This window comes from Rhinoraja longicauda, chromosome 1 (assembly GCF_053455715.1).
Source record: "Rhinoraja longicauda isolate Sanriku21f chromosome 1, sRhiLon1.1, whole genome shotgun sequence".
In the NCBI taxonomy this organism is placed as follows: domain Eukaryota; kingdom Metazoa; phylum Chordata; class Chondrichthyes; order Rajiformes; family Arhynchobatidae; genus Rhinoraja; species Rhinoraja longicauda.
The window spans coordinates 80,778,364-80,804,072 of NC_135953.1; the positions used below are offsets into that span (position 1 = coordinate 80,778,364).

The window sequence follows — 25,709 nt, forward strand, 5'->3', positions numbered from 1 at the left end:
GTCAGTGGTGGCGGTGGCTTTGAAGCGGCCAAAGAAGCTATGTGGGTGGGCAGTAGGTCCGTCTGGACACAGACAGGGAGGTGGTGCTGGCCAGCTCAGCAGCCCGGCCTGACCGTGAAGATCAGTGGGGCTGGCCGGGGAGCGGCCGGGGAGGCGATGCAGGCCGGGATGGTGTCGCCCTGGTGGTGTAGGTCAGTAGGTCAGCTATAACCGAAAAGATGTCCATAATTACTGTATTGAGATTCAGAGTGAAAACTCCATGACGAGCATGAAGAACTATGGCTGAAGTTCTTGAAATTTAATCTCTTCAGCATAACGACAATCTCAAGAAGCTAATTTTATTATTTAATTTGGGACAAATTTGGAGAATTTTATATTCAGGATATTCAGTGTAATTTTGTAAAAAACAATATCACTCATAAGAAGTCAGCATATGGCTTTACTTGATGCAACATTCCACAAATTACAAATATTTCTAATTTGTGATTGAATAATGAGTTTTTTTAATATGGAGTGTTTTGGGAATGTTAATGCTAGGTTTTGGTTTATATTCCTGTAATTTCCATAGCATTTTATTCCTTACTAGACCCCGTTGGGCCCAACCTCTCCTGCATTGGTGCAGTACCCTCTCCTCCCCCCCCTCCCTTTCCCCCCCTCCCTCCTCCACTACCCCCTCCCCCCACTCCACCCCCTCAACTCCCATCCTCCCTCCTCCCCACTCCATTCCCCCTCCCTCCCCTCCCCCTCCCCTTCCCCTCCTCTCCCCTGCTTCCCCCTCTTCCCCTCCCCCTCCCTCCACCCCCCTCCATCCACTCCATCCCCTCCCCCCTTCCCCATCTCTCTTCCCCTCCTTCCCCTCCCCCCACTCCATCCCCCTCAACTCCCCTTATCCTCCTTCCCCCTCCCTCCCTAAGAGATAATTTAAACTTTAAAATGTGAATAACTTTAAAAATATAGCACCGATTTCAATGAAACGTCTCCCATTAGCACCAAAGGGATGACGGCGAGTAAGGTGGGCCTAAAATTGTTGCGCTGTCGTGTACCGTTTTGGCTATTGTTCAGGAACAAACAAAACAAACAAACAGGAGTTTTAGTATATAGATGCAACAATGTTGATGATGTCAAATGCATTAATCTACTGCTGCTTTGTAGGGAAATCCATTTCTACATCGGCGAGACCAAGCGCAGGCTCAGCGATCATTTCGCTGAACACCTCCACTCAATCCGTCTTAACCTACTTGATCTCCCTCTCCCATTCCCAATCTGACCTTTCTGTCCTGGGCCTCCTCCATCGTCTGAGGCCCAGCGCAAATTGGAGGAACAGCACATCATATTTTGCTTGGGTAGCAAACACCCCAGCGGTTTGAACATTGACTTCTCTAACTTTAGATAGTCCCTGTTTTCCCTCTCTATCCCCATCCCCTTCCCCGTTCTCCCACCAGTCTTCCTGTCTCCGACTACACTCTATCTTTGTTCCGCTCCCTCCCCTGACATCAGGCTGAAGAAGGGTCTCGACCCGAAACGTCACCCATTCCTTCTCTCCTGAGATGCTGCCTGTCCCGCTGAGTTACTCCAGCATTTTGTGTCTAGCTTTAATATCTTCCTGTTGTGTTACTGAAGTGGTTTGATGAGATGTTTCATTACATTAAAGAATTTTACCCATTTTCTGCAGACATGTGGTGCAATGTCCACTGGTATCACGGAAGATTATTTCCCATTAATAAACAGCAATTTCCAGCTGGTATTGCAAATAACAACTCGTGGTGTTTATTGAGCATTATGCAGATGAGGAAAGATGTTACTTAATTGGAATGCCCAAACAAAACAGGGAGAAAATGAGTGAGTTTACATCTAACTCCTGCTGACTTGTTTTTAATATGTTAATTTCCCTATTAGTATAGAAATAGAGTTTGTGCATCTGCTGTAATAGGCTGAAACTGCATTTCTCACATGGGAATTATTATTTCTGTGGGAAAAGTGGGATGCAGGAGAAAGATTACAAACGCCATATCATATATCATATCATCATATATATACAGCCGGAAACAGGCCTTTTCGGCCCACCAAGTCCGTGCCGCCCAACGATCCCTGTACATTAACACTATCCTACACCCACTAGGGACAATTTTTACATTTTACCCAGCCAATTAACCTACATACCTGTACGTCTTTGGAGTGTGGGAGGAAACCGAAGATCTCGGAGAAAACCCACGCAGGTCACGGGGAGAACGTACAAACTCCTTACAGAGCAGCACCCGTAGTCAGGATTGAACCTGAGTCTCCGGCGCTGCATTCGCTGTAAAGCAGCAACTCTACCGCTGCGCTACCGTGCCGCCGTATCTACAAGACAGAATTAAACCGATACATTGTATAAAACAGCCGCACAGACGACTGAACATTCCAGTCTATGTTGGTTAATTCCAATCGATGGAAAGAGAGAGCGGAGGTGCAGAAAATGCTGCAAACGTAAGTGAGAGAAACTCTTTCCAGACAGGAAAAGGCAGCAATGGTTTGTATATTATTTACAGGGAAGTGCAATAGAGAAATAAGTAACTGACATTAAATTTATTCAAAGTACCATTTAGACCTTGCGCAGATGGGATGACTCATTATGGGAAGCAAGTAGAATTATAGAAAGAGTGTGGTGAAGGTTAACTGGAATGATGCCAAGGATGAACAATGACTTAATGAACCAATGCATCAAATCTGAACTTTTCTTAATGGTATAGAAAAAGATAAAGGTGTTTTTATAACAGCAAATTGATAGATTATGGAAGGGTTAGAGTGGGTATAAATCAAAAAAAAAATTTCGGAGGCTGGTTGTATCAACAACATGCCAGACTAAAGAATAACATTGGGAAATTAAAAATAGAATCAAAATACGTGGAGGGATTGTATTGTAAACCACCCGGCATCCCTACGTTAGTTAAGTTTATTGTCATACTCCCAAGGTACTAATGCTGAGAGTAAATAATATGTATACAGTGTTGCAAGGTGATTCAGAACTGTATGTATTGCAAGACCTTCGCCTAGACCTATTTTTCCTATATGTGACTTGCAAGGGGTCTATATTGTCCAGAAAACTCGAGCAAATGTGGACAATTGCCAATCTGTCAAAGCACTTCATTATGGTCGATGTCAGAGCTACTGGGTGCTGGTCATTGAGACAAGCCAATTTATTTTTCTTGGGGACTGGAATGACGGATGATTCCCTGAAGCAGATGGGGACAGAAGACTGTTTAAGTGAGGGGTTGAAGATGTCGGCGAAGACTGAGACTACTTGATCGGTGCATGAGTTCAAAACCCAGGCCAGCCACTTTCTGAGAGTTTACTCTCGTGAAAGCAGATCTGATTTCTGCCTCCAAGGTGAAAGGGGAGATGGATGGACATTGCTTAAGTGGAGTTTTGTTTGCCTGTCCAAAACGGGTGTAAAAGGCAGTGTGCTTCTCCGGCAGATTCACGTCATTGCCAGAAATTGCTCCCGGTTTCAGCTTGTAGCCTATGATAGTATTCAGGCCCTGCCACAGTCACCTGGCATCCACGATTGAATTGAGCCTCCAGCTTGCTCTGGAATCCTCTCTTGGATTCCCAAATCCATGTGGAGATCATTCTTGGCTGCTTGTACAGGTGGGATTATCCTTCTTGAAAACCCTCAGACCTGGATGACTAGAAGAGAGAAAGAAGGATCCTCATTCGATTTAGGTTTGCATGTGAAAGTGTTTCTTAGTGAAGACTTCTTATTGAAGCCTTCTGGACAGGTGGCTCTATTACTGTGAGATTTAATGAGACACATTTTAAGACATTTGAAATGAACACTTCAGTACAGTTTTCTCCTGAGCTTCCCACAATGTACTTCATGTACTTGTCCTCAGTAAAAACAGATCTGAAGTATTCATTGAACATCTCCCTCTTAACATACCTGTAGATTTTCTTGGGATTTTTCTTTATCTGGCCAGCCCCCCTGATTGTGTGCACATGTGCACTCCACCATTTTGTGTAATCACAGAGAGATTTGCTTGGTCCGAACTGCCTAAATCTGACGTTTGCCTCCTTTTTCTGACCAGAGCTTCACGTCTCTCATCAACCAAAGCACCCTAAACTTGTCAGCCTTGTCCTTCACCCTAACAAGAATATGCTGCCCCTGTACTCTCAACATCTCAATCGTCAAACCCTCCCACTTTCCAGTACAGCACAGGATCAGGTCCATCCACGCACAATGTATGTATTGATTAAATTAATCTGCCCCGCCTGGACGTGATCCATATCCTTTCATTCTCTGCATATCCATGTGCTTTTCTCAAAGCCTCTTAAATGTCACAATTGTATCTGCTTCCTCTAACATCCCTGGCAGTTGGTTCCAGGCACCCACCATTCTCTGTTTAAAAAAAATCTCTGCCAGGCACCTCCTTTGAATTTTCCCCTCTCACCTTAAAACTGAATGTGCATTGAGGAGGAAGTTGAGCAAAGAGATTAATGGTACAATCCAGAGAGACAAGGCACTGCAGATGCTGGAATCCTGAGCAAAACACCAGTGCTGGAAGAACGCAGTGGCCTAGGCAGCATTTGTAGAGGGAATTGTGCTGAACCGAAACTTCACCTCTCTATTTTCACCAGAGATGCTGCCTGACCCACTGAGCTACTCCAGCATTTTGTATCTATCCACCTATCACTCACCAGGCTTTGTCCTGCCTTCACCTCTTTTCTCGCATTTACCACCCGTCCCCCACAATTCGTTTGAAGAAGGGCCCCGACCCGAAAGGTTGTCTGTTCATTGCCTCCACAGATGCTGCCTGACCCGCTGAGTAACTCCAGTGCCTTGTGTTTGCAATAGTACAACCTAAGTGATTCTGAGGTGTGGCATGAAGAGAATGCATTACATAACAACAGAGTTGGGGGAGGGGGGAGGAGTGGGGGGGGGGGGGGGGGAGGAGGGATGGGTGCAAACTGATGGTGGGAAATTTACTACTTTGTATGGGTTTCCCCTTCTGGTGAGATGACTAAAATGCTTCCTGGGCAGCTTTCAGTTGTTTGAAATGACTTGCCAATTGCCTAGTTCTTCATTGTTCAGAGACTTCATTGTTTTATATATCTCATTTCCCTGACTCTCAGTCTGAAGAAGTCTCGATCCGAAACGTTACCTATTCCATTTCTCCAGAGATGCTGCCTGTCTCACTGAATTACTCCAGCTTTTTGTATCTACTGCCTAGTTCTTGGGTCACAATGCTTAAGTGCCACTGAAGCATTTGCCCGCCTTGATTTTATCTTTCAATTTGAACTTTATCACACAATCCACGGAGACACAAACTACCACCTTCACGGTGGCGGTGAAATGAATCCATAAACAGTTGTGGTGGAACTACTGGCCCCAATGACTGCTGCTTGCGATCAGCGGAAAAGCAGAGCAGGAAGAAAGATGATAATGAGGCATCCCTTATAATTAGACATTTGTGCATGTCCCATCACAGCGCAAGTTTGTCTTCTGTTGTCCTCCTCGCTGCCTCGTTGCACCCACCGCCTGATTGTTATTATTATTATGCACATTGTTTCAAATTAAAAGCGATTAGAACATGGAACATGCAACTACCAGTGACTATTGGTGCAGAGACAATTATATCTGTTAAATTAATATCAATGTCAAAGAAAATTGCGAAAGCTTGTGAGGTAAAGGCAGGGAAATGGGAGCAGTGTAAATATATTTCTCATGTGTAAGTGAAGGATAGAATCGGGTGAGAGTTGATAAGAATGAGGCTAGAATACAAAACGGGAGGAATGTAAATGAGTGCGTATGGGAGGTTGATGGTGGGTTGGACTTGGCCCTATGTCCATGCTGTATTTCTCCACGATGCACAGTTCTTTTTCAGTCATGCTGGATGTCATTCAGGCAGAAGATCCCTGGTGCAATTGTTCAAGTGTTTTGACTTCATTCAATGTGACTTTGACAGGGAAATGCTGTAAAGGCCAGGTTGCCACCTGCTACTTATGACACCTTGACCCCACTCAAGGGACCTGATGGTGTTTAGGGTGACAACAGGCAAAACAGAATTGGAAAATGGTCAAAGGTTCACTGGTGATCCCGTTCACCCATGCACAGCTCTGAGGAGATCCCACCTGCAGGTTCCAGATGACAGACTGGCACCCACACTGCAGGCTGACTGAGGCCCTTCTGTCCCAACGCCTTCATGGGTTTCTGCCATTCAACTTCAATGAAGGATAGTTCTACAGTTTTTCATTGATGGTTTTTCCATTTCTATTTTGCGGGTTGTCACCACAAACGCCATCAGGAACTTTGAGGGGGGGGTCACGGCTTCATAAGTAGCAGGTGGCAACCTGGCCTTTACAGCATCCCACTGCCGAAGTCAGAGATGGATGAAGTCAAAACACTTGGAGAATTGGAGCAGGGATCCTCTGTCTGAATGACTTAGATCTTCAGCAGATAAATTTATCCATCAGGGAGTCTTTTTGTATCCTTTAGTGCTGCTTACATATGTCACTTCAATTAACATTCATTAGACTACATTAGTGTATGTAATGTATCTTGTTCATCCTAGCTGAGGCAGATTTGAATAACTTGGATTAACATCTGATTAAATATCTCCACTTGCTTAACGTGAGTGAAGGAAAATGTTGAAATTTGGAGGATTCTGGACTGTACTGAGGGTGAAAGCAATGAACACCTCAAGTCTAAAGCTCCATAGCAAATGCATGGGTGGATGATTTTTTCAGCTGTGTAATTCAAAACAACATTGCTGTTGAGTAAGAATGTAGTGACAAGGGCTAAGAATTTCAAAGAGCAGGGAGGAAAATTTCACGTGTTTATGCGCTAGCCTTACACACCAATATTACTCTTCCACTGGCAACACTCGTGCATTGTTATTACTTGTGCAAGCATACGTATAATGCCGTGACCTCTGCAGTGACTTGGCAACAATTTATCTCGTCATTTGGAAGTTGGTTAATGACTTGGGGAGACTAAAAGATACAATAAAAAGAAAAAACATAGACCCCAGAAAATCACAATTAGAATGTGATTTGTGGGGTATTGTGAAGGCTTTGCTTGTTTGGCTGAAATAAAATAAAATAATTGTAATGGGTACAGTGACGAGGTGCAGCAATGTCAATTCCCGGCATATTAAATGTGGACCAGCAAACACTGCGAAGTGCCACTGTTATGTAGGGTGTTTCGGGGCAGGAGTCTGGGGCCTCATCTATCACGCCCATCTGCAGACAGACAGTTGGCTGGCAGCAGTAGAAGTCAGCGAGTATCTGTCTGATCAGTGTTTCTGCATTGAATATTTCTCATTTTTCTTTTCTTGGCCATCCTTTGATCTCTTCCCTCATGCCTCTAATCTTAAACCCAAAGCAACATGAAAACTAAAAGGTAAAAGATAATTGCTGGCTTTATTTCTGCATTAAAAACTAATTCCTGGCAATACTTCTCCCTTGCTTCCACCACTCTCGCAACAATAACCAAACAAGGAATCAGGGGCAGATTTTTGTCACCAAGATCAGCCAGAAATTATAAAAATGATCAGATTCTCATTTACCTGGAAAGCATGTGATTTCTGTTCACGGTTCACAATACCCCTGGGAGGCAGAGTGAGAATCTGTCTTCTATCTTTTGTTCACCCAATTTAAACAAAAATCACTCGGAGAATGTGTGCATCACTGTGAAGACTATGTTTATTGTCCATGCTCTACTCCTCTGGGTGTTGGGTGAATTGTTATGGCTTACAATTGAAATTCAGTCACTTTTCTAATTATCTTGTATTTCATTCCTAAACTGGTCAAGATTTACAATTTTTTTCACCAATATTATCGATGCTGCTTTGGAGGTTTTCTAATTCAGAGGTTGATGGCTTGTTTTACATGTTGCCAGCAAATGCAGGCTCTTAAAATAAATCATAGATATTAAATACAATATTGATTAACTTAACGATTTCCTGGAGATTTTCATGCTGCTAATTTACAATAAAATTCAAATACACCTTGCAGTATTATTGGGTTCAAAATAAAACACATTTTTTTCATTGTCTTTACTGGTACACTGAATTGATGTTTTTAAATAGCCAGAAGGACAGCCTGTTATAATCAAAAGCGTGTCCATGCTCCTTCTCCTTCTTGAGGTAGTTCTGTACTGCAAAATGCAAGAAGTCACTTGTTTTTGAGAAAATCATTTGGGAATACATTCCGTTACATCACTCTTGTTATTGTGTGCGAGAGGATGCTGAAACTGCAGTTTATTGTGCCTTTGCACTTAATTATTCCTTCAAGCAGTCACAATGTATAAAATTATAAGAAATAACTGCTGAGAATTGTGCGTGGTTTCAATATAAGTCTGTGGACTTGGACTTGGATTGTTTGTGTAGAGCAGGTGAAGACTGGTATGAGACTGGATATTGCCAATCATCCACTAATTGTTAGGTTTGTGTTACACACAGTGTATTTTAATCTCTGAAGTGGTGTCAGGAGTCCAAAAGTAAAAAAAGTACATTGCCACACGCATGCCGTTAACAAGGTAATGAAACAACAGCCGTGCATGCCTCATTAATGGTTTGTTTTCTTACAGTCTTTCCTTCCTGAACTTTGCCATTTCTTTATTGCAAATATGCATTATCAGAGATTTATATTGCATACTTATATTCTGTGGATTAATGAATGTCCTTGATAGTTTTCTGCTCTAAATTCCTTTTTTTGTCAAACAATAAAAGAAAGCCTTTTTATATGTAATTGGCCGCTAATCTATTGCGTAGCACTAAGATGTGTTTTTTTTAGAAAGGAACTGGTCATTAATTAAATAAGTCTTTTTCTAAGACACTGGAATTTCATTGCCCTTGTTTAAAATGAGGATTTTGTTCTGGTGCTGTAATCGTGTACGTGGTGTTGTGACATGACTTCTCCCCCTATATGTGCTTCTTTATCGATTCCCTCCACAGATTTTAAAACATATATAATTTTTTTGACATCTGTGCTAGTGCTGGAGGTGATCTAGACTCGTACAAAACCTCTGTGACAGATTTAATACTGAACTATTGAAGGACATGTAGACTGTCATGTAAGTTCACCATTTTATATGTACATCTGTCAAGACATCTGTATTTAGGAGCAGCTGATGATTTTTGTTATTGATTATACAGTTAATGTTAGTTCCTCTTTCTGGATCTATTGCTGGGAATTATGCCTTGGTGGTCTGAACTGGCTGTTACTACTTGGCACTGACAGAATAAGTCCTTCATTCTTCTGAGAGTTTTCACGTTTCTTGAGGGGCAGCAGTTAAAAGGGACGTTACAGGGATACAGATGTGAGCACCTGTTCGGTATTAAGGATCTTCTGAACCCATTTTTCTTTAGCCAAGTGGGTACTTTGTTCTCGTTTGTCAAGCTGCTTATCCCCAACAGTGAAATTTAGATCCTCGTCCTCGCTTGCTGATTTCTTAAGTGAAATTCAGCCAAGACCTAAGAGTTACGATTTGTGCATTTTGCATGTTTTCCTGCAGCTGACATGCAGCATTGATGGAGCTGGGAGGTGGGGTGCCAGGTATTAGAGGGAAGAGCTGGCAGAGGCAAAATGAGTGAAACCACACTCTTAATTTTATTTTCTCTGAAACAATTTGACTGGTCTTAATCCCATGCAGAAACAAGGAACTGCAGATGCCTGAAAGACACAAGGTTCTGGAGTAACTCAGCGGGTCAGGCAGCATCTCTGGAGAACATAGATGGGTGATGTTAGACAATAGACAATAGGTGCAGGATGAGGCCATTCGGCCCTTCGAGCCAGCACCACCATTCAATATGATCATGGCTGATCATTCTCAATTAGTACCCCCTTCCTGCCTTCTCCCCATACCCCCTGACTCTGCTATCTTTAAGAGCTCTATCTAGTTCTCTCTTGAAAGCATCCAGAGAATTGGCCTCCACTGCCTTCTGAGGCAGAGAACTCCACAGATTTACAACTCTCTGACTGAAAAGGTTTCTCCTCATCTCCATTCTAAATGGCCTACTCCTTATTCTTAAACTGTGGCCCCTAGTTCTTGTCTCCCCCAACATTGGGGACATGTTTCCTGCCTCTAACGTGTCCAATCCCTTAATAATCTGATATGTTTCAATAAGATGTTTATTGAAGATGTTTTGGGTTGGGACCCTTCTTTGAATTCCTGAAAGAGCAATATCGCTGACATCTAGTTCGATTCATAATGGCTTTGTTGATTATTATTCTGCATTTGTGGATAAACTAAGTCCAGCAGTCTACCTCTTGGGCTGTCCCTTGGAATTGCGGAAAACAAACTTCCTCTTCAGTTTTGTGGGCTCTAGGGCGAGTGTCGGTTCTGCAGAATTTTCCACGGATGGGAAAGATGGTAGCCGAGGTGGGATGTGAATGGGTTGATAGTGAGCTATGTTTGTTTCTTCAGCTGCTTATCAAAGCTCCCTATGCATGGCCTCAATATAAACCAGAATGTCCCTTCTTTCCTTCTCCCCATTGAATACTCATGGGCCGGAGAATCCCAGGAGTTGGTAGGAAGACTTTGAGACATGCTCGAATATTTTGCCTGTTCATCTCTTCTCAAGTTTGTTCTCCAAATATCTGATTTGGAAGTTCGGTGTTGGGAATCTGAATGGAATAGACTCTTCAACGAAGCCTACGGAGATTAATTACCATCACAACATTGGGGAGGTCGGCCTGTGAGAGGAGATTGATGTTGGTTTGCTTGTCCTTCCAGTGAATTTGGAGGATTGTTTTGAAAACTTTGCTGTTGATATTTTTCCAAGGTCTTGGCCTGCCTGCTACAGTTAATTCAAGTCTCAGAGGCATATAAGAGGGCAGGAATCACTATTCAAGTCTCAGAGGCATATAAGAGGGCAGGAATCACGTTTCCCTGTGACTGACAAATTATTTCCAACATGTTCCTTTTTAGTTACTGGCTGGAGCATATTGAAAATACTCTGCCAGCCAGGCAAATTCTGTGGAAACCGAAACAGAGATAAGGTTTCAGCTTTTCATGAAATGTCATTGATCTAAAACATTAACCCTGTTTTTATCTCTGTGCTGAGTATTTCCAACACTTTCTATTTCTATTTGCTTTCAAACTTAAGTCAGCAACAAAGATTTCAAAGTTATTAATTACAATATCTTTTCTTTATTTCTTATTTAATTTAACTTTCTTTTCCTTCCTATCGCTTCCTGTACCTGATTGGCATTGAATTTGTCTGTTTTTATTTCATTTCCTTGCCTTCAGTCTTTGCGCTGTTAATTTGACAATCCTTCACCTGACGGGCTAAGGAGGTACCTTGTCACCCACTGTTTTCACTGGGCTCCCAGTTTAACCTCACATCACCATTAACAGCTAGCACTTTCAGCAATATGTGGAACACTATATCATTGAAATTTAAAAGTGTAAAGGCAGGCCTCACAAATGCCAAATCTTTTTAATACGCTCCCATGGCAAATTTAGTGTAATTTATTTTCACACCTTCAGTTGTTATCTTTGCAATCACTGGTGATGAACTCCATGCCTATCAGGACCAGTTTGCTGCACAATCATGGCTTATGACATTCTGGTAGAATATTAAAAAACTGGTGAAGAAAACTGAAGTGATTACCAACAGCCATTAAATTTTCTGGAGAGAACCATGCACAGAATGATAATTAATTTTTATTGACTGCAAAGGTTTCAGAAAAGTGATAACAGAACTTGCAGTGGGTTATGCTTTTACTGTTGCTCAAAATCTGGCCCCGTAAAGGAAACTGAGAATTTGTTTTCATATAACAGTCTAAGCGGGTCAAATACATTGCAAAATGGAGAATTAAACAGCTGGAGATGAAGACATGCAGTACTCTGTGTGTTTGAGGTTGGCAGGGGATCAGAAAACTGCTCTGGTTAGAGTACTGGCTTGTGGATTTGTGGTATTAAATTGTATCGCATTGCAATCTCACTGTGGTGCAACTCATTTTGTAAAGCTGTATTTCATTCCTCCTTTGTTCTATACAAATTTTAAGACCTCATACACTGTTAGTGATCTTTGACATTTTTGCAAAGATTCTTCAAATATGTCTTGATTTTAAAATCTCACTGCAGGACTTAGGAATGCAGGCAGTGGATAGTAGTTGATTTTAATCTTGTGGTCTGATGCATGTGGATTTTTTCTTTGGAATTCCATCTTAGTTACTGAGAAAAAGCATTTTAAAAACTAGAAGGAAAAGGATGGTAGAATATATCCTCCAAATGCTTGTTCTTTCCAATGTGAATCCTTCTGCTTAAGTATGTGCTAACATCTATGTTCAAGCACCAGCAGTATGCGAAATAGCCCATAAATTGTAATTCTCTATAAAACCCTGAGACGGGGCAAGAAATGCACATGGGAAGCCTAAATGACAGTTCCAAGAGGAACTTGCAGCTAAAGGATTCAGAGACATGTTGTTTCTGTGGTGTGTACAACATATTTTGCTGGACCTTTCCTGGCCACCAAACAGTTCCCCAATTTTTCTTACAAGTGCGTGAATCAAAAAGGCAGTTTCTATAAGAAGAGCTGTACCGACTGGAGACTGTGATGTCAGTGGAAAAACATGTTGTTGCTGTGGACGTCCTACACAAAATCTCATGGTCAAATGTCCTTGCGTGGTCTGGACACATCTCTTAAAATCACAGTCATGCATTGCTAAACAGGCATATTGACCCACTGAAAGTACGCTGACCATTTACATTATTCTTACACTAATACCATTTTATTCTTCCAACATTCCCATCAACTGCTCCCAGATGTAACGACTCACACACCAATGACATTTGTCAGCAACTGGTACACCTGCTGGCCTGATCCCAGCATGTGTCTATGGGAGATAGACACAAAGTGCTGAACCCCTCTGTCAGTGGATCATCAACTTCCTGATGGACAGGAAGCAGCATGTGAGGCTGGGAAAGCACATCTCTGACCTGCAGACCCTCAGCATAGGAGCACCACAAGGCTGCGTACTCTCCCCTCTCCTTTACTCTCTCTACACCAACGACTGCACCTCCACAGACTCCTCTGTCAAGCTCCTCAAGTTTGCGGATGACACTACCCTGATTGGACTGATCCAGGATGGGGAGGAATCTGCCTACAGATGGGAAGTGACACAGCTGGCGTCCTGATGCCATCGCAACAACCTGGAGCTCAATGCTCTCAAATCAGTGGAACTAATTGTAGACTTTCGAAGAGATCAATATAGTCAATAGTCAATTTATTTGTCACATACACATAAATGTGCAGTGAAATGAAAGATTACCCACAGTCCAACAATAAGACCAATAAAAATAAGCAATACAAATATGCAATAACACACACAATCATAAACCAACACCAAACAAAAAGAAACATCCATCACAGTGAGTCTCCTCCAGTCACCTCCTCACTGTGATGGAAGGCCAGAATGTCTTTTCTCTTCCCCTGCCGTCTTCTCCCGCAGTCAGGCTGTTGAACTTGCCACGTCGGGGCGGTCGGGGCTCCCGACATTGAAGCCCCCGCTGGGCAGAGAAAAATCCCGGGGCCTATTTCAGGCTGCGCCCCTTCCCCTCCCTCCACTCACCATCAACAACACCATAGTCACATCTGTGGAGTTATTTAAGTTCCTTGGAACCATCATCTCCAGGGACCTTAAATGGGGAGCCACCATCGACTCCACAGTCAAAAAGGCCCAAGAGAGGATGTACTTCCTGCGGCAACTGAGGAAACACAACCTGCCATAGGCAATGATCGTCGATTTCTATACCGCTATCATTGAGTCTGTCCTCACCTTCTCCATCATGGTCTGGTTTGGCTCAGCCACCAAGCACGACATCCGGAGGCTGCAATGGATCGTTCGCACAGCTGAGAAGGTTGTTGGCTGCAATCTTCCCCCCATTGACGAACTGTACACTGCAAGGGCCAGGAAGCGAGCGGGCAAGATCATCTCTGACCCCTCTCACCCTGGCCACAAACTCTTCGAAGCACTTCCCTCTGGAAGGCGACTCCGGACTGTCAAAGCAGCCACAGCCAGACATAAAAACAGCTTTTTTCCACGAGTGATAGTTCTACTCAATAACCAAAGTCTGTAGACTCTTTTTTGCTCTGGTTTATTTTCATCCACATGTTTAGACCGTAATTGTGTGTCCTTATTGTTTTGATGTGTTTATGCTTTATTCTTAATTGTTAACTGTATGTTTGTGTTGTCATTTGTGAGCGGAGCACCAAGGCACATTCCTTGTATCTGCATACTTGGCCAATAAACTTACTCTTTCAAGTAACTCAGTGGGCCAGGCAGCATCTCTGGAGGAAAAGGAGAAAAACCCATTTTTTTTTCTCCAGAGATGCTGCCTGACCCGCTGAGTTACTCCAGAACGTTGTGTCTATCTTCAGTATAGAAACATAGAAACATAGACCAACATCTGCAGTTCCTTTCTATACATATGCCTGTGGGATATGAGTACATGGAGGAAACCTGAGCAGCCATAGAAAGAACATGCAAACACCACGCAGATGGCACCAGAGGTTAGAATTGAACCCTGGATCACTGGAGCTATGAGGTAGCTGCCTTACCAGTGATGGCAGAGTCTCAGAGCTGTTTTCTGCCAGAGTCGCTAGGGATTTTTGTGCGATCAGACAGAAGGATGATTAGTAAAGGAAGGATGAGGTGGGATAAGTTCTTCTAACATTGTAAATGAAACTTGGGAAGAAGAAAGAGTAGTTGAAGCCTCCGAGTGTGCATCTTCTGCCTGGGATTGCTCAGTGTTAATGAAGAATGACAACAAAAGGAAACCAACCTCACCCCTGATTCCCAGCACACACTCAAATGTGCAGAACTGTTCATCTGTTCATCTTCAGCGGAATTCAGATTTTCCTAAAGCAGCTCAAGATGGGTGGCCCTGCTTTCTATAGAATGTAGGAGTGCTTTGCCCTCATGAAGATCAATTGGAGCAGGTTTACGGTTGCCCTGAAATTGCTGGCCCTTTGTTCCGGATCAGGCTGCTTGTTCCGAGTTGCCACCAGTATAGTCTTCCCCAGTATTCAGGTTCCGAGCTCTTTAGCAAGGCCAGGATAGGGGCTGTGCCAGCAAAGGCAGCAACTGCACAGTGGCTCGGAGAGCCAGTGAGATCTGTCCCGAGGCTCATCAACTGCCAAAGCTGTACGTTTTATTGATGGTTAAAATGCCTTTGATGTGCAAAAATTGACAGTGACATTTAACATGTGCTTAAAATAAATTGTAAAAAAAATATATACAAAGAGTCAGAAAGTCATATTCACCTTTATAAAGCTTTTTATGCACAAAATGCTGGAGTAACTCAGCAGGTCAGGCAGCATCTCAGGAGAGAAGGAATGGGTGATGTTTCGGGTTGAGACCCTTCTTCAGACTGATGAAGGGTCTCGACCCAAAACATCACCCATTCCTTCTCTCCTGATATGCTGCCTGACCTGCTGAGTTACTCCAGCATTTTGTGTATAAATACCTTCGATTTGTACCAGCATCTGCAGTTATTTTCTTACACTTTATAAAGCTTTTGTTCATCCACATTTGGGGTATTGTGTGCTGTTCTGGTCACCTAATTCCAGGAAGGATGTGGAGGTTTTGGAGAGGGTGCAGAAGAGGTTTATCAGGATGTTGCCTGAAGCAGAAGGGGTTAGCTACAAGGAGAGGTTGAGCAAACCTGGATTGTTTCCTGTGAAGCATCAGAGGGTGAGGGTGAACTGTTCAAAGTATATAACATTTTAAGAGGCATAGAAAGGGTAGACAGCCAGAGCTTTCTTCCCAGGGTAGAAATGTCTAGAAGACGTAGCTTTAAATTGAGAGGGGTAATGTTTAGAGGAAATGTGCGGGGCAGGTGTTTTTACACAGAGGGTGGTGGGTGGTTGCCTGGTGGTGGAGGCAAATATGATAGTGGTGTTTAAGATACTTTTAGATAGGCACATGGATGTGCAGGGAATGGAGAGATATGGATCATGCACGAGCATAAGAAATTTGTATTGCGTGGCATCATGTTGGGCACAGACATTGTGGGGCAAAGAGCTTCTACCTGTGCTGTACTTTTCTACATTCTATATTCACACTTCAAAAATTAATTTAAAACTTTGAAGTGTTTATGAATAAATTATTTTACAAAAGCAGCTACTTGCCTTTCTCCTTGAAGCTGATGCCATCCCTTCTTTTTTTGGGGGGGGGGGGGGAGGTGGGAAGCCAGTGCTCTCTCAGGTTACATGGTGCAGACTCAGTGATCAGGCTTCCTGGCCTGAGACTGGGAGAGACACTTCCAGCACTGGGACTGGAATCTGGATATCTGGATCATTGCCAACACAAGTGCTGATGTCATGGTATGGGGAAGGAGGATGAATTGCTACTGAATCCCACTGAATGTTGTCTCAACCACTTGGATGTGCAAGGCAGCGATTTCTCTGAAGCCCGCACTAATCGATACTGAATTGTGTGATTTTATGTCCCACATGTTGCGTCTCAGTCTAACTTTTATTCGCACCATTGTCGTAAGCGCATGGCAGGCAGCAGAATAATACTTGTTCGAACAACCCTTTGCTGGAGTATCAGGGCTGAACTCCCCTGATGGCACATCAGGGTGTGCAAAAATCAATGTGTAGGAAGGAACCGCAGATGCTGGTTTACATGAAGATAGTCACAAAAAGCTGGAGTAACAGTGGGTCAGGCAGCATAACTGGAGAAAAGGAGTAGGTGACATTTCAGGTGAAAACCCTTCTTCAGACTGAGCGTTTTCTCAAGAGATGCTGCCTGACCTGCTGAGTTACTTGAGCATTTTGTGCCTATCTGAGAAAAAATGAAAAAATCAAATTGGGGTCAAAATAAATCTCCTTTAACTCCTCACTCACTTCACTGTGATCAGGCCAGGGGATCACATTGATTATGTGTATTGAAAGGCAAAGAACTTCAAACGGTATAAATTTGAAATAAAAGCAAAAAATGTTGGAAATAATAACGGGTCAGATAGCATCTATGGATAGTGAGACAATTTATATTTCAGGCCAATAATCTTTTGTTAGAGCTGGGTAAAAAGGTCGAGAAAACAATGGTATCCTGAGTTAATGGGTGGGGACAACAAAGAAAATGTTTAGGAATGTATAGGAAAAAAACCTGCTGATGCTGGTTTAAATCGAAGGTAAACACAAAATGCTAGAGTAACTCAGTGGGTCAGGCAGCATCTCGGGAGGGAAGGAATGGGTGACGTTTTAGGTCGAGACCCTTCTTCAGACTGATGTCAGGGGAGGGGGCAGGACAAAGATAGGATGTGGTAGGAGACAGGAAGACTAGTGGGAGAACTGGGAATAGGGAGGGGAAAGAGGGGGACGGAGGAACTATCTGAGGTTAGAGAAGTCAATGTTCATACTGCTGGGGTGTAAACTGCCCAAGTGAAATATGAGATGCTGTTCCTCCAATTTGCGCTGGGCCTCACTATGACAATGGAGGAAGCCCAGGACAGAAATGTCAGATTGGGAATGAGAGGGGGGGTTGAAGTGCTGAGCCACTGGGAGATCAGGTTCAGAATGTTTAGAATGGGATTGACAATAATCTGTATCATGCCACTTGTTTCAGAGAACTGCAGGTGTTGGAATCTTGAAGAAAGCACTAAGTGCTGGAGGAACTCAGTGGGTCAGCCAACATCTGTAGAGGAAATGGAAACACAGTGTTTGGTCAGGACCCTTCTTCAGGCTCTTTGAAGAAGGGTCCCAACCCAAAACATCATCAGTACATTTCCTCCACAGATGTTGCCTGATTCACCAGAGTTCCTCCAGCACTTTGTGCTTCATTCAGAGTGCATAAACGTGAAAAATGTTGAGAACCCTTGATCTGCATTTTGTTGCAGATCCAGCACTCCAGCATTTTTTGGCTATCTTCGGAATAACAAATCCTGAATGACACTACTATGAACTCAATAATGTCATGCTCATATTTCAACATTTCAGCTTCTGCACTGAGCAATCAGAAAATTTGAAAAGAGTTGTGAAGTTTGGGAATAAGTTGCTGCTTTAGCGTTGGTCTGAATCTTTCTGGTTATGCCCAGAAGTTCTGACAGGAACCATTCATGCCACAGTAAGTCCTGGGCTTGTGCGTAGATGCTCTGTGTCCAGTGACTCTCAGTTAAGACATGCTTCAGATAAAAATGTTTATCAATTTTTTTAATCTCTCCCTTATACCCCTTCCTTGTGCCCCACCCTACCTCTCTCCCATCTTCAGCTCTGTAACCCTCCTCGTGTACGGTGTGATTTGATGAGATAGCATGCAGAACAAGCGATCTGCTACATCTCAGTACACTTGACGCTAAGTAAATTAATCAATGACACCTCTATTTCTAGCCTCTCGCTCATCTCCTGATTTAATGATTACCATCAATGGCAACTGTGCCTTCAATTCCCCGGGTAACCTAAGCTCTGAAACTCTCTTCCTCTCTACCATTGTAGAGGAATCTTGCTCTCAACACTAGGAAGACCAAGAAGCTGCAGTCTCCTTGTCATCGAAGGGACGACGGTGGAGAGAGTCAAGAGCTTCAAGTTCCTGGGTGTACATATCTCTGAAGATCTGCCTTGGGCCAAGCACATTGATGCAATCACAACGCAATACCTCTACTTCCTTAGAGGGTCAAGGGGTTTCAGTTTATTGAATTTCCATAGATGTACAGTAGAAAACAGACAAATTAATTGCATCATGGCTTGGTTTGGAAACTCGGAGAATGAAGGACACTACAGAATGTGGTGGACACTGCCCAGTCGATCAAAGGTTCTGACCTCCCCACCATCGAAGGGATCTGTAGGAGATGCTGCCTCAAAAAGGCAGTCAATATCATCAAAGACCAAAACCACCCGAACCATACTCTCATTTTGTGACTACCATCAGGACGAAAGTACAGGAGACTGTAAAAAAGCAACAACCATCAGGTTCTTGAGCACTTCTTGACACTAGCCTCAGCAACTGTGTTTGTCCATAGACTGTGTCTTTGGTTGGACTTTAGACTTTGGTTTTGCTCTATTATGGTTACCTAATATTTCAGTTCTTAATTTATTGTACTATTGATTATTATATATCTATCCGTGGGTTATTGCATTTATTGGCCTGTTAAGATGCAGCAAGTAAGAATTTAATTGAAGATAGACACAAAATGCTGGAGTAACTCAGTGGGACAGGCAGCATCTCTGGAGAGAAGGAATGGGTGATGTTTCGGGTCGAGACCCTTCTTCATTGGTCTGTTGTCGGTCACATATCTATATACTGAAACTCTCGTTTGTTTGTTCTTGAACTACAGCCAAAACGGTACACGATAGCGCAACAACTTTACACCCACCTTACTCATCGTCGTCCCTTTGTTGCTAATGGAAGAAGTTTCATTGAAATCGGTGTGATATTTTTTAAAGTTATTCACATTTTAAAGTTTAAATCTATCTCCTAGGGAGGGGGGAGGGAGGGAGGTGGGTGTAGGGATGGTGGGAGGGGGAGGAGGGAGGATAGGGGGGGTTGAGGGGGATGGAGTGGGAAGGGAAGGGGAAGGGAGGTGGAGGGAAGGGGAAGGGAGGGGGGGAGGGGGGGAGGGGGGGAGGGAGGGTGCTGCACCAATGCAGGAGTGGTTTGGACCCAACGGGCCCACTTGGCCTAGTGACAATTAAACACTCTTGACATGGCTCTTGATTTGACTGTATGGCTCTTTAAACTCTTCTTTTATAATTGCGAGGTTTTGGTTATCCACTTACCGAGCATCAGATTTTTGTTTGAAAATGCTGCTTTGGAATGTTTTTTTTGTTCCCTTTATAGGTATTATTATATATATATATATATTTTTAACTAGTGGGAATGCTATTTGGCACGTGTGATAAATACTGAAACTAATTCAGCTCTGTTTTGTTTATAAGTTTGACGGGCCTTGGAAGAAATACAACTGTTTGTAGGGACTTTCCTTTCATAAAACGAACCAAGGAAATCTAGCATCAACAAAAAATGACAAGGAAGTGTTGAAATAATGAATTTCTATCATAAAGATACAAGTGAAAGGAGAGAGATGCCTTCTCCTCTATTATTTTAGTATTTCATACCTGATATGTGTAGGAAGGAACTGCAGATGCTGATTTAAACTGAAGATAGACACAAAATGCTGGAGTAACTCAACGGGACAGGCAGCATCTCTGGAGAGAAGGAATGGGCGACGTTTCGGGTCGAGACCCTTCTTCATACCTGGTAGTAAAATCACTTTTTGTCCAAGAGCCAACTTCTAAAAAAGACATTCACACATAGGGACCAACACAAGTTTTCATGAAACAAAGCTGATTAGATTACATCGCTGGAATAAAATAACATCTACTAAATTAATATCCACTAATTGCAATGTCACATTGCTTTAGGAATAATTAAATCCACATAAATAATTTGTTTTACTTTTCAGATGCTCTGAAAGGTATAATTTCAATGCTTGCATGTGTCGGATCAATCCGAGTTGCAGTTAGAGCACAATTATTTGGACTGGTGTGACCAGGTTTTGAAAAGTAATTGGAGACAGAAACTTAGTATGTCATTGCTCTTTTTGTGATGTACACTGCTCTCCATAATGTTTGGGACAAAGACCCATCATTTATTTATTTGCCTCTGTACTCCACAATTTGTGATTTGTAATGGAAAAAAAATCACATGAGGTTAAAGTGCACATTGTCAGATTTTAATAAAGGCCATTTTCTATACATTTTGGTTTCACCATGTAGAAATTACAGCAGTGTTTCTACATAGTCCCCTCATTTCAGGGGGACACGGCAATGTCATGTAAATGAAAGTAGTCATGTTTAGTATTTTGTTGCATATCCTTTGCATGCAATGACTGCTTGAAGTCTGTGATTCATGAACATCACCAGTTGCTGGGTGTCTTTGCTGGTGATGCTCTGCCCAGCCTGTATTGCAGTCATCTTTACCTTATGCTTGTTTTGGGGGCTAGTCCCCTTCAGTTTTCTCTTCAGAAAATAAAAGGCATGCTCAATTGGGTTCAGATCATGTGATTGACTTGGCCACTCAAGAATTTACCATTTTTTTAGCTTTGAAAAACTCTTCTGTTGCTTTGTAGTATGTTTGAGATCATTGTCTTGCTGCAGAATGAACCACCATCCAATGTGTTTTGAGGCATTTGTTTGAACTTGAGCAGATAGGATGTGTCTATACACTTCAGAATTCATTATGCTACTACCATGAGCAGTTGTATCATCAATGAAGATAAGTGAGCCAGTACCTTCAGCAGCCATACATGCCTAGGCCATAACACCCCACCACTGTGTTTCACAGATGAGGTGGTATGCTTTGGATCTTTGGCAGTTCCTTCTCTCCTCCATACTTTGCTCTTGTCGTCACTCTGATATAAGTTAATCTTCGTCTCATCTGTCCACAAGACCTTTTTCCAGAACTTTGGTTGCTCTTTTAAGTACTTCTTGGCAAACTGTAACCTGGCCATCCTATTTTTGCGGTTAGCCAGTGGTTTACATCTTGCAGTGTAGCCTCTATATTTCTGTTCATGAAGTCTTCTGCAGACAGTGGTCATTGATAAATCCACACCTGACTTCTGAAGAGTGTTTCTGATCTGTCGGACATGTGTTTGGGGCCTTTTCTTTATTATAGAGAGAATTCTTCTGTCATCAGCTGTGGAGGTCTTCCTTGGCCTGTCAGTCCCTTTGCGATTAGTAAGCTCACCTCTTTCTTCTTAATGATGTTCCAAACAGTTGATTTTGGTAAGCCTAAGGTTTGGCTGATGTTTCTAACAGTTTTATTCTTGTTTCTCAGTCTCATTGGCACAACTTTGGTCCTCATGTTGATAAACAGCAATACAAGTTTCCAAAGGTGATGGAAAGACTGGAGGGAAGACTAGGTGCTGAGAGCTCTCTTATACCTGCATTAAGGAGGCAATTAAACACACCTGAGCAATTACAAACACCTGTGAAGCCATGTGTCCCAAACATTAGTATAAGAAGATAACTGCAGATGCTGGTACAAATCGAAGGTTTTTATTCCCGAGATGCTGCCTGTCCCAAACATTATGTGCCCTGAAATGGCCTGAGATCTGTAATTTCTACATGGTGAAACCAAAATGTATAAAAATTTCCTTTAATAAAATCTGACAATGTGCACTTTAACCACATGTAATTTTTTCTCTTACAAATCTCAAATAGTGGAGTACAGAGACAAATAAATAAATGATGGGTCTTTGTCCCAAACATTATTGGGGGCATTGTATGTGCACTCAGATGTAAACAGAGGGTCAAGCCTCCATGCAGCCATGTGACCTTCTCAGCAGGAAAGGAGGAAGAGACGGGGGTCACTCAGGGAGGCTCCCCTGGCAGTGATTATTTAAAGTGAATGAAGTCAAAGAGTTAATGCACGTCAACACATCAGCATGTTACCAATGAATGAAAATTAGAAAAGCCTCAATCTTAAGATGTTAACTGTTGGACTACTTTGCTTAACTGTCAAATAATGATACTTGAGTGTGTTGGGATGCTATTCCACGCCCCCAGGAGGCTCCCTAACAGAGTATTGCCTTCTTCTATGAAGATGAAAATTTATGAGGAAGACATCATTTTTGCTCGTCTTTGCAAAACAGCATTCAAGATTTTTTGAGAGAGAAAATCTGCCTCCCGAAAGCTGTATAATAAGATGCAGTTGCTTAATTTTATTCTTGGGGGAAAAAATGTACTTCGGTAAAGCCTCCTCTTCTCTATTTGCAATTTTAACCTTTGAGTTTGACGCTTCAGTTTAGGTGCACGGTTTATCCCATGTTAAGCACACTCTTTAAAAGTGAATGAAGCAAGCATGCTGCTGAAAGTGTTAGTGTTAGAAAATGCAGCACTGCAGTGTGGAATATTCCTTTTAGGAGGTATTTTAGTGCAGGCAGCTGTACAACCGCCTATATGCTAACAAGTCTTGCTGCCAGGTTCCTGAGGGGTCCTTGCTGGGAAAAATTAAAACCAAACCTCAGACCTCTCTGTCAGCTTGAAGAATTATATTTTTGCCAGTCTTTGGAGCGGACAGGAAATGACCCTTCCACAAACTGATTTTTTTAAAACAAGTTTTTCTGCCTAGAGCCATCCGGTCTCTCTCTTGCTGTAGAGGGCTCCCAGAGCATTTCCCAGTGTGTTCTGCTGGTAGCTTGCCTGCACTGTAGCCTGACGCCCATGTGCACTGTATGGATGTTGATGTTACAGTGTGTGGCTTGATTCTCTGCAAGCATCCAAGATGTCCAGCACACCTCATGACCCTTTCTATTCCTCTCCTTTTGGACCATTTTATAGGAGACACACGCCATACGTGGTACAGCCAGACTATCGGATATATGAGCTGAACAAACGGCTGCAGACTCGCACAGAGGTAAGTCCTTCAGCCTTTTTGAAATAACACATAATACTTCAGATGTGTTTCTGGGATAATTTTGCAAGGGGCTCATTATGCTGCTTGAAGTATTCCATTATATGCAGAAACACATGGCTCTGATTATTTTTGTAATTAAATTATGTGGCATCTCATTATCTCTTGATGCAAATTAATTGTTTAAGTTGATAAAAACCGCCACTTCTTCACAGAATTTAATCAAATGAGGCTTTTTTTTCTTTTCCCCCAAGGTTTATCTTCATAATGCAAATGTTTTTGTTTTGGGGAGATGGTTTCCAAATGGTTAATTTTCAATGAAAAGGAAAAGCTGTTCCACATTTAATTTAGATTTGCTTTGGAAGAGTACCTGTGTTTACACTGCAACACTGTGGAAGCATATTGCTAGATCAATGTCAGCTGGTTGTGTGATACTTACTTTAAGTAAGAGAGCGTGGAATGGCTCTTACTGCTAAATTAGAGACTGTAATAAGAGGCTGAAATGGAAGTTCAGTTTTCTTAGTCTCGTGTAACGGAGCTTAGCTAAGAAAGTAAAGAGGAATTTATAGTAAACACGTAGATCTGTTAATTAAGAAGTAAATCAGATAGTTTGTCATGCAGTTGCTCATAAATTCACTGTGTGTGTAAAGGAAAACACAAAATTTATTGCAGATCGAAATTTTGTTGGTGAAGTAAATCATATGATGAATAGAAAGTGCTATATCGCAAGCATTGCTTGGCTAATCGGAGGTGGAAGCAAGCTCAGTACTAGTTGTAGTTTATTTTGACACTGAGCAATTATTTTTTTGCCCTTTTTATGTATTTATGTCCATTGCAGGACTTTTAAGCTGATTAAACTAATCAAAATGGGATTCTCTTTCATTGCATAAATTGTGCGGTGGGGAGAAGATATGATGTGAATGAATTGCTGTATGCAGAATGATTGGATGAACTTCAGCAATGTCTGGAGGCTTCTGATTTGTGTAATTATACCATTATAAAAAATGCCTTTGTCTTTGAATGGTTAGGGTTACCTGAACAACCCTGTTGAAGTGCTGAGCATTGTTTCTGCAATGTGTTGACACGTTGCAGCGCGGACGTTTCTTTTGGAATAGCATCGTTTCACTTTTTCAAACTCCTGATAGTCACATCCTATTGTCAGGTTTACTTTAGGTTATTTTAATTAAATTTGCAAGAGCATTTTAAAGCATCAATTTTTAAGTAGCATGAATGCCCAAAAAGTATTTGATCGATGTACTTAATTTCATCTGTGGTAAATAGAAATAGTTGTTTCACATTACTGTTTTGTCAACCAAAAAATTGTGCGTGTGTGTGTGATGTAAGTGTACTTGTGCACAGGCACATATTCACTTACCTTTAAAATGTGTGTATTTGATGCTTTTGATCATTTTTAGGAATTGATGTTTAAATGGACAGGAAACATTAAAATACTTTAGCTCGAGCACTGAACTGAACACTGAAATATTTCTTGAACATAACCTACAAGAAATGCATCTGTTTTTGGCGGACACACACACACGCACACGCACACGCACACGCACACACGCAATGAGGAAATAACCAGGAAAAAGATTGGTAATGCAGTTGTGTTGCAGTAATTACAATTCAGTTGTTTGCTGTCAACTGTAATGTCTGCCTTGAGTGAAAAGTACGGTCAGAAGGTGTTGATAGCAGGTTGTGGTTTTTTTCCAGTCAGTCTCCTTCAAGTGAAACCAAGTGATGCTTAAGTTCCGACATTCTCAAAATACAGATTAGTAATTATTCAGCAACTCCATCAATCTTTATTAGATTTAATGAACTCGCTGTAATCGTTCAAATGGCATTTAATAAACAGTCAGGCTGAGATGTAATGAGTGTTATATTTCCATGATAATATTATTTTGCCTGTACTAATCTTATCAAGGAGCATTTTTGTATGATTTTAAGTGAAAATCAGTAGCATAACTGGGAGCAGTATCTTTACATCTTTGAACCTTGGGGTTTAATTTGATTGGAGTGGAATCTCCTCAATCTTTTTGTCTCAACATGAATTAAAATTCACTAGAATGTAGAAACAATGAACTGCAGCACTGTTTACAAACAAATTCACTGTTCCTTTTCATAAAAAATCAGTAACGTTATTTGCTTTTTTAGGTTACCTGAAAGTCACTTAACCCATTTTTGGTTCTTTATCTCCCCACCCTAGTAAGAGAACTTGGCTTGCTGTCACAGATGGTAGTTTTGGTTCACCATGATGGTGTGTTGCAAAACCAACAATGGTCTGAAGATGTGTCTCAACCTGAAATGTCACCTATCCATATTTTCCAAAGATGCCACCTGACCTGCGTTACTCCAGCACTTTGTGT

The 25,709-nt window shown here is 42.1% G+C and overlaps 1 protein-coding gene across 11 annotated transcripts in view; it reads left to right on the forward strand.

The window, feature by feature from the left end:
- ldb2a (LIM domain binding 2a) overlaps nucleotides 1-25,709 on the forward strand; it is a 382,001-nt gene that overhangs the window by 93,515 nt on the left and 262,777 nt on the right. For 7 of the 11 annotated variants that reach the window (XM_078401019.1, XM_078400961.1, XM_078400939.1 and 4 more), the window contains one exon: nucleotides 23,271-23,346. In XM_078401019.1, the coding sequence (XP_078257145.1) occupies nucleotides 23,271-23,346 (76 nt within the window). Of the gene's footprint in view, nucleotides 1-8,474; nucleotides 8,516-22,544; nucleotides 22,680-22,946; nucleotides 23,347-25,709 lie in introns of those variants that run through there. The other 4 variants (XM_078400945.1, XM_078401030.1, XM_078400992.1 and 1 more) reach the window with 3 other exon arrangements.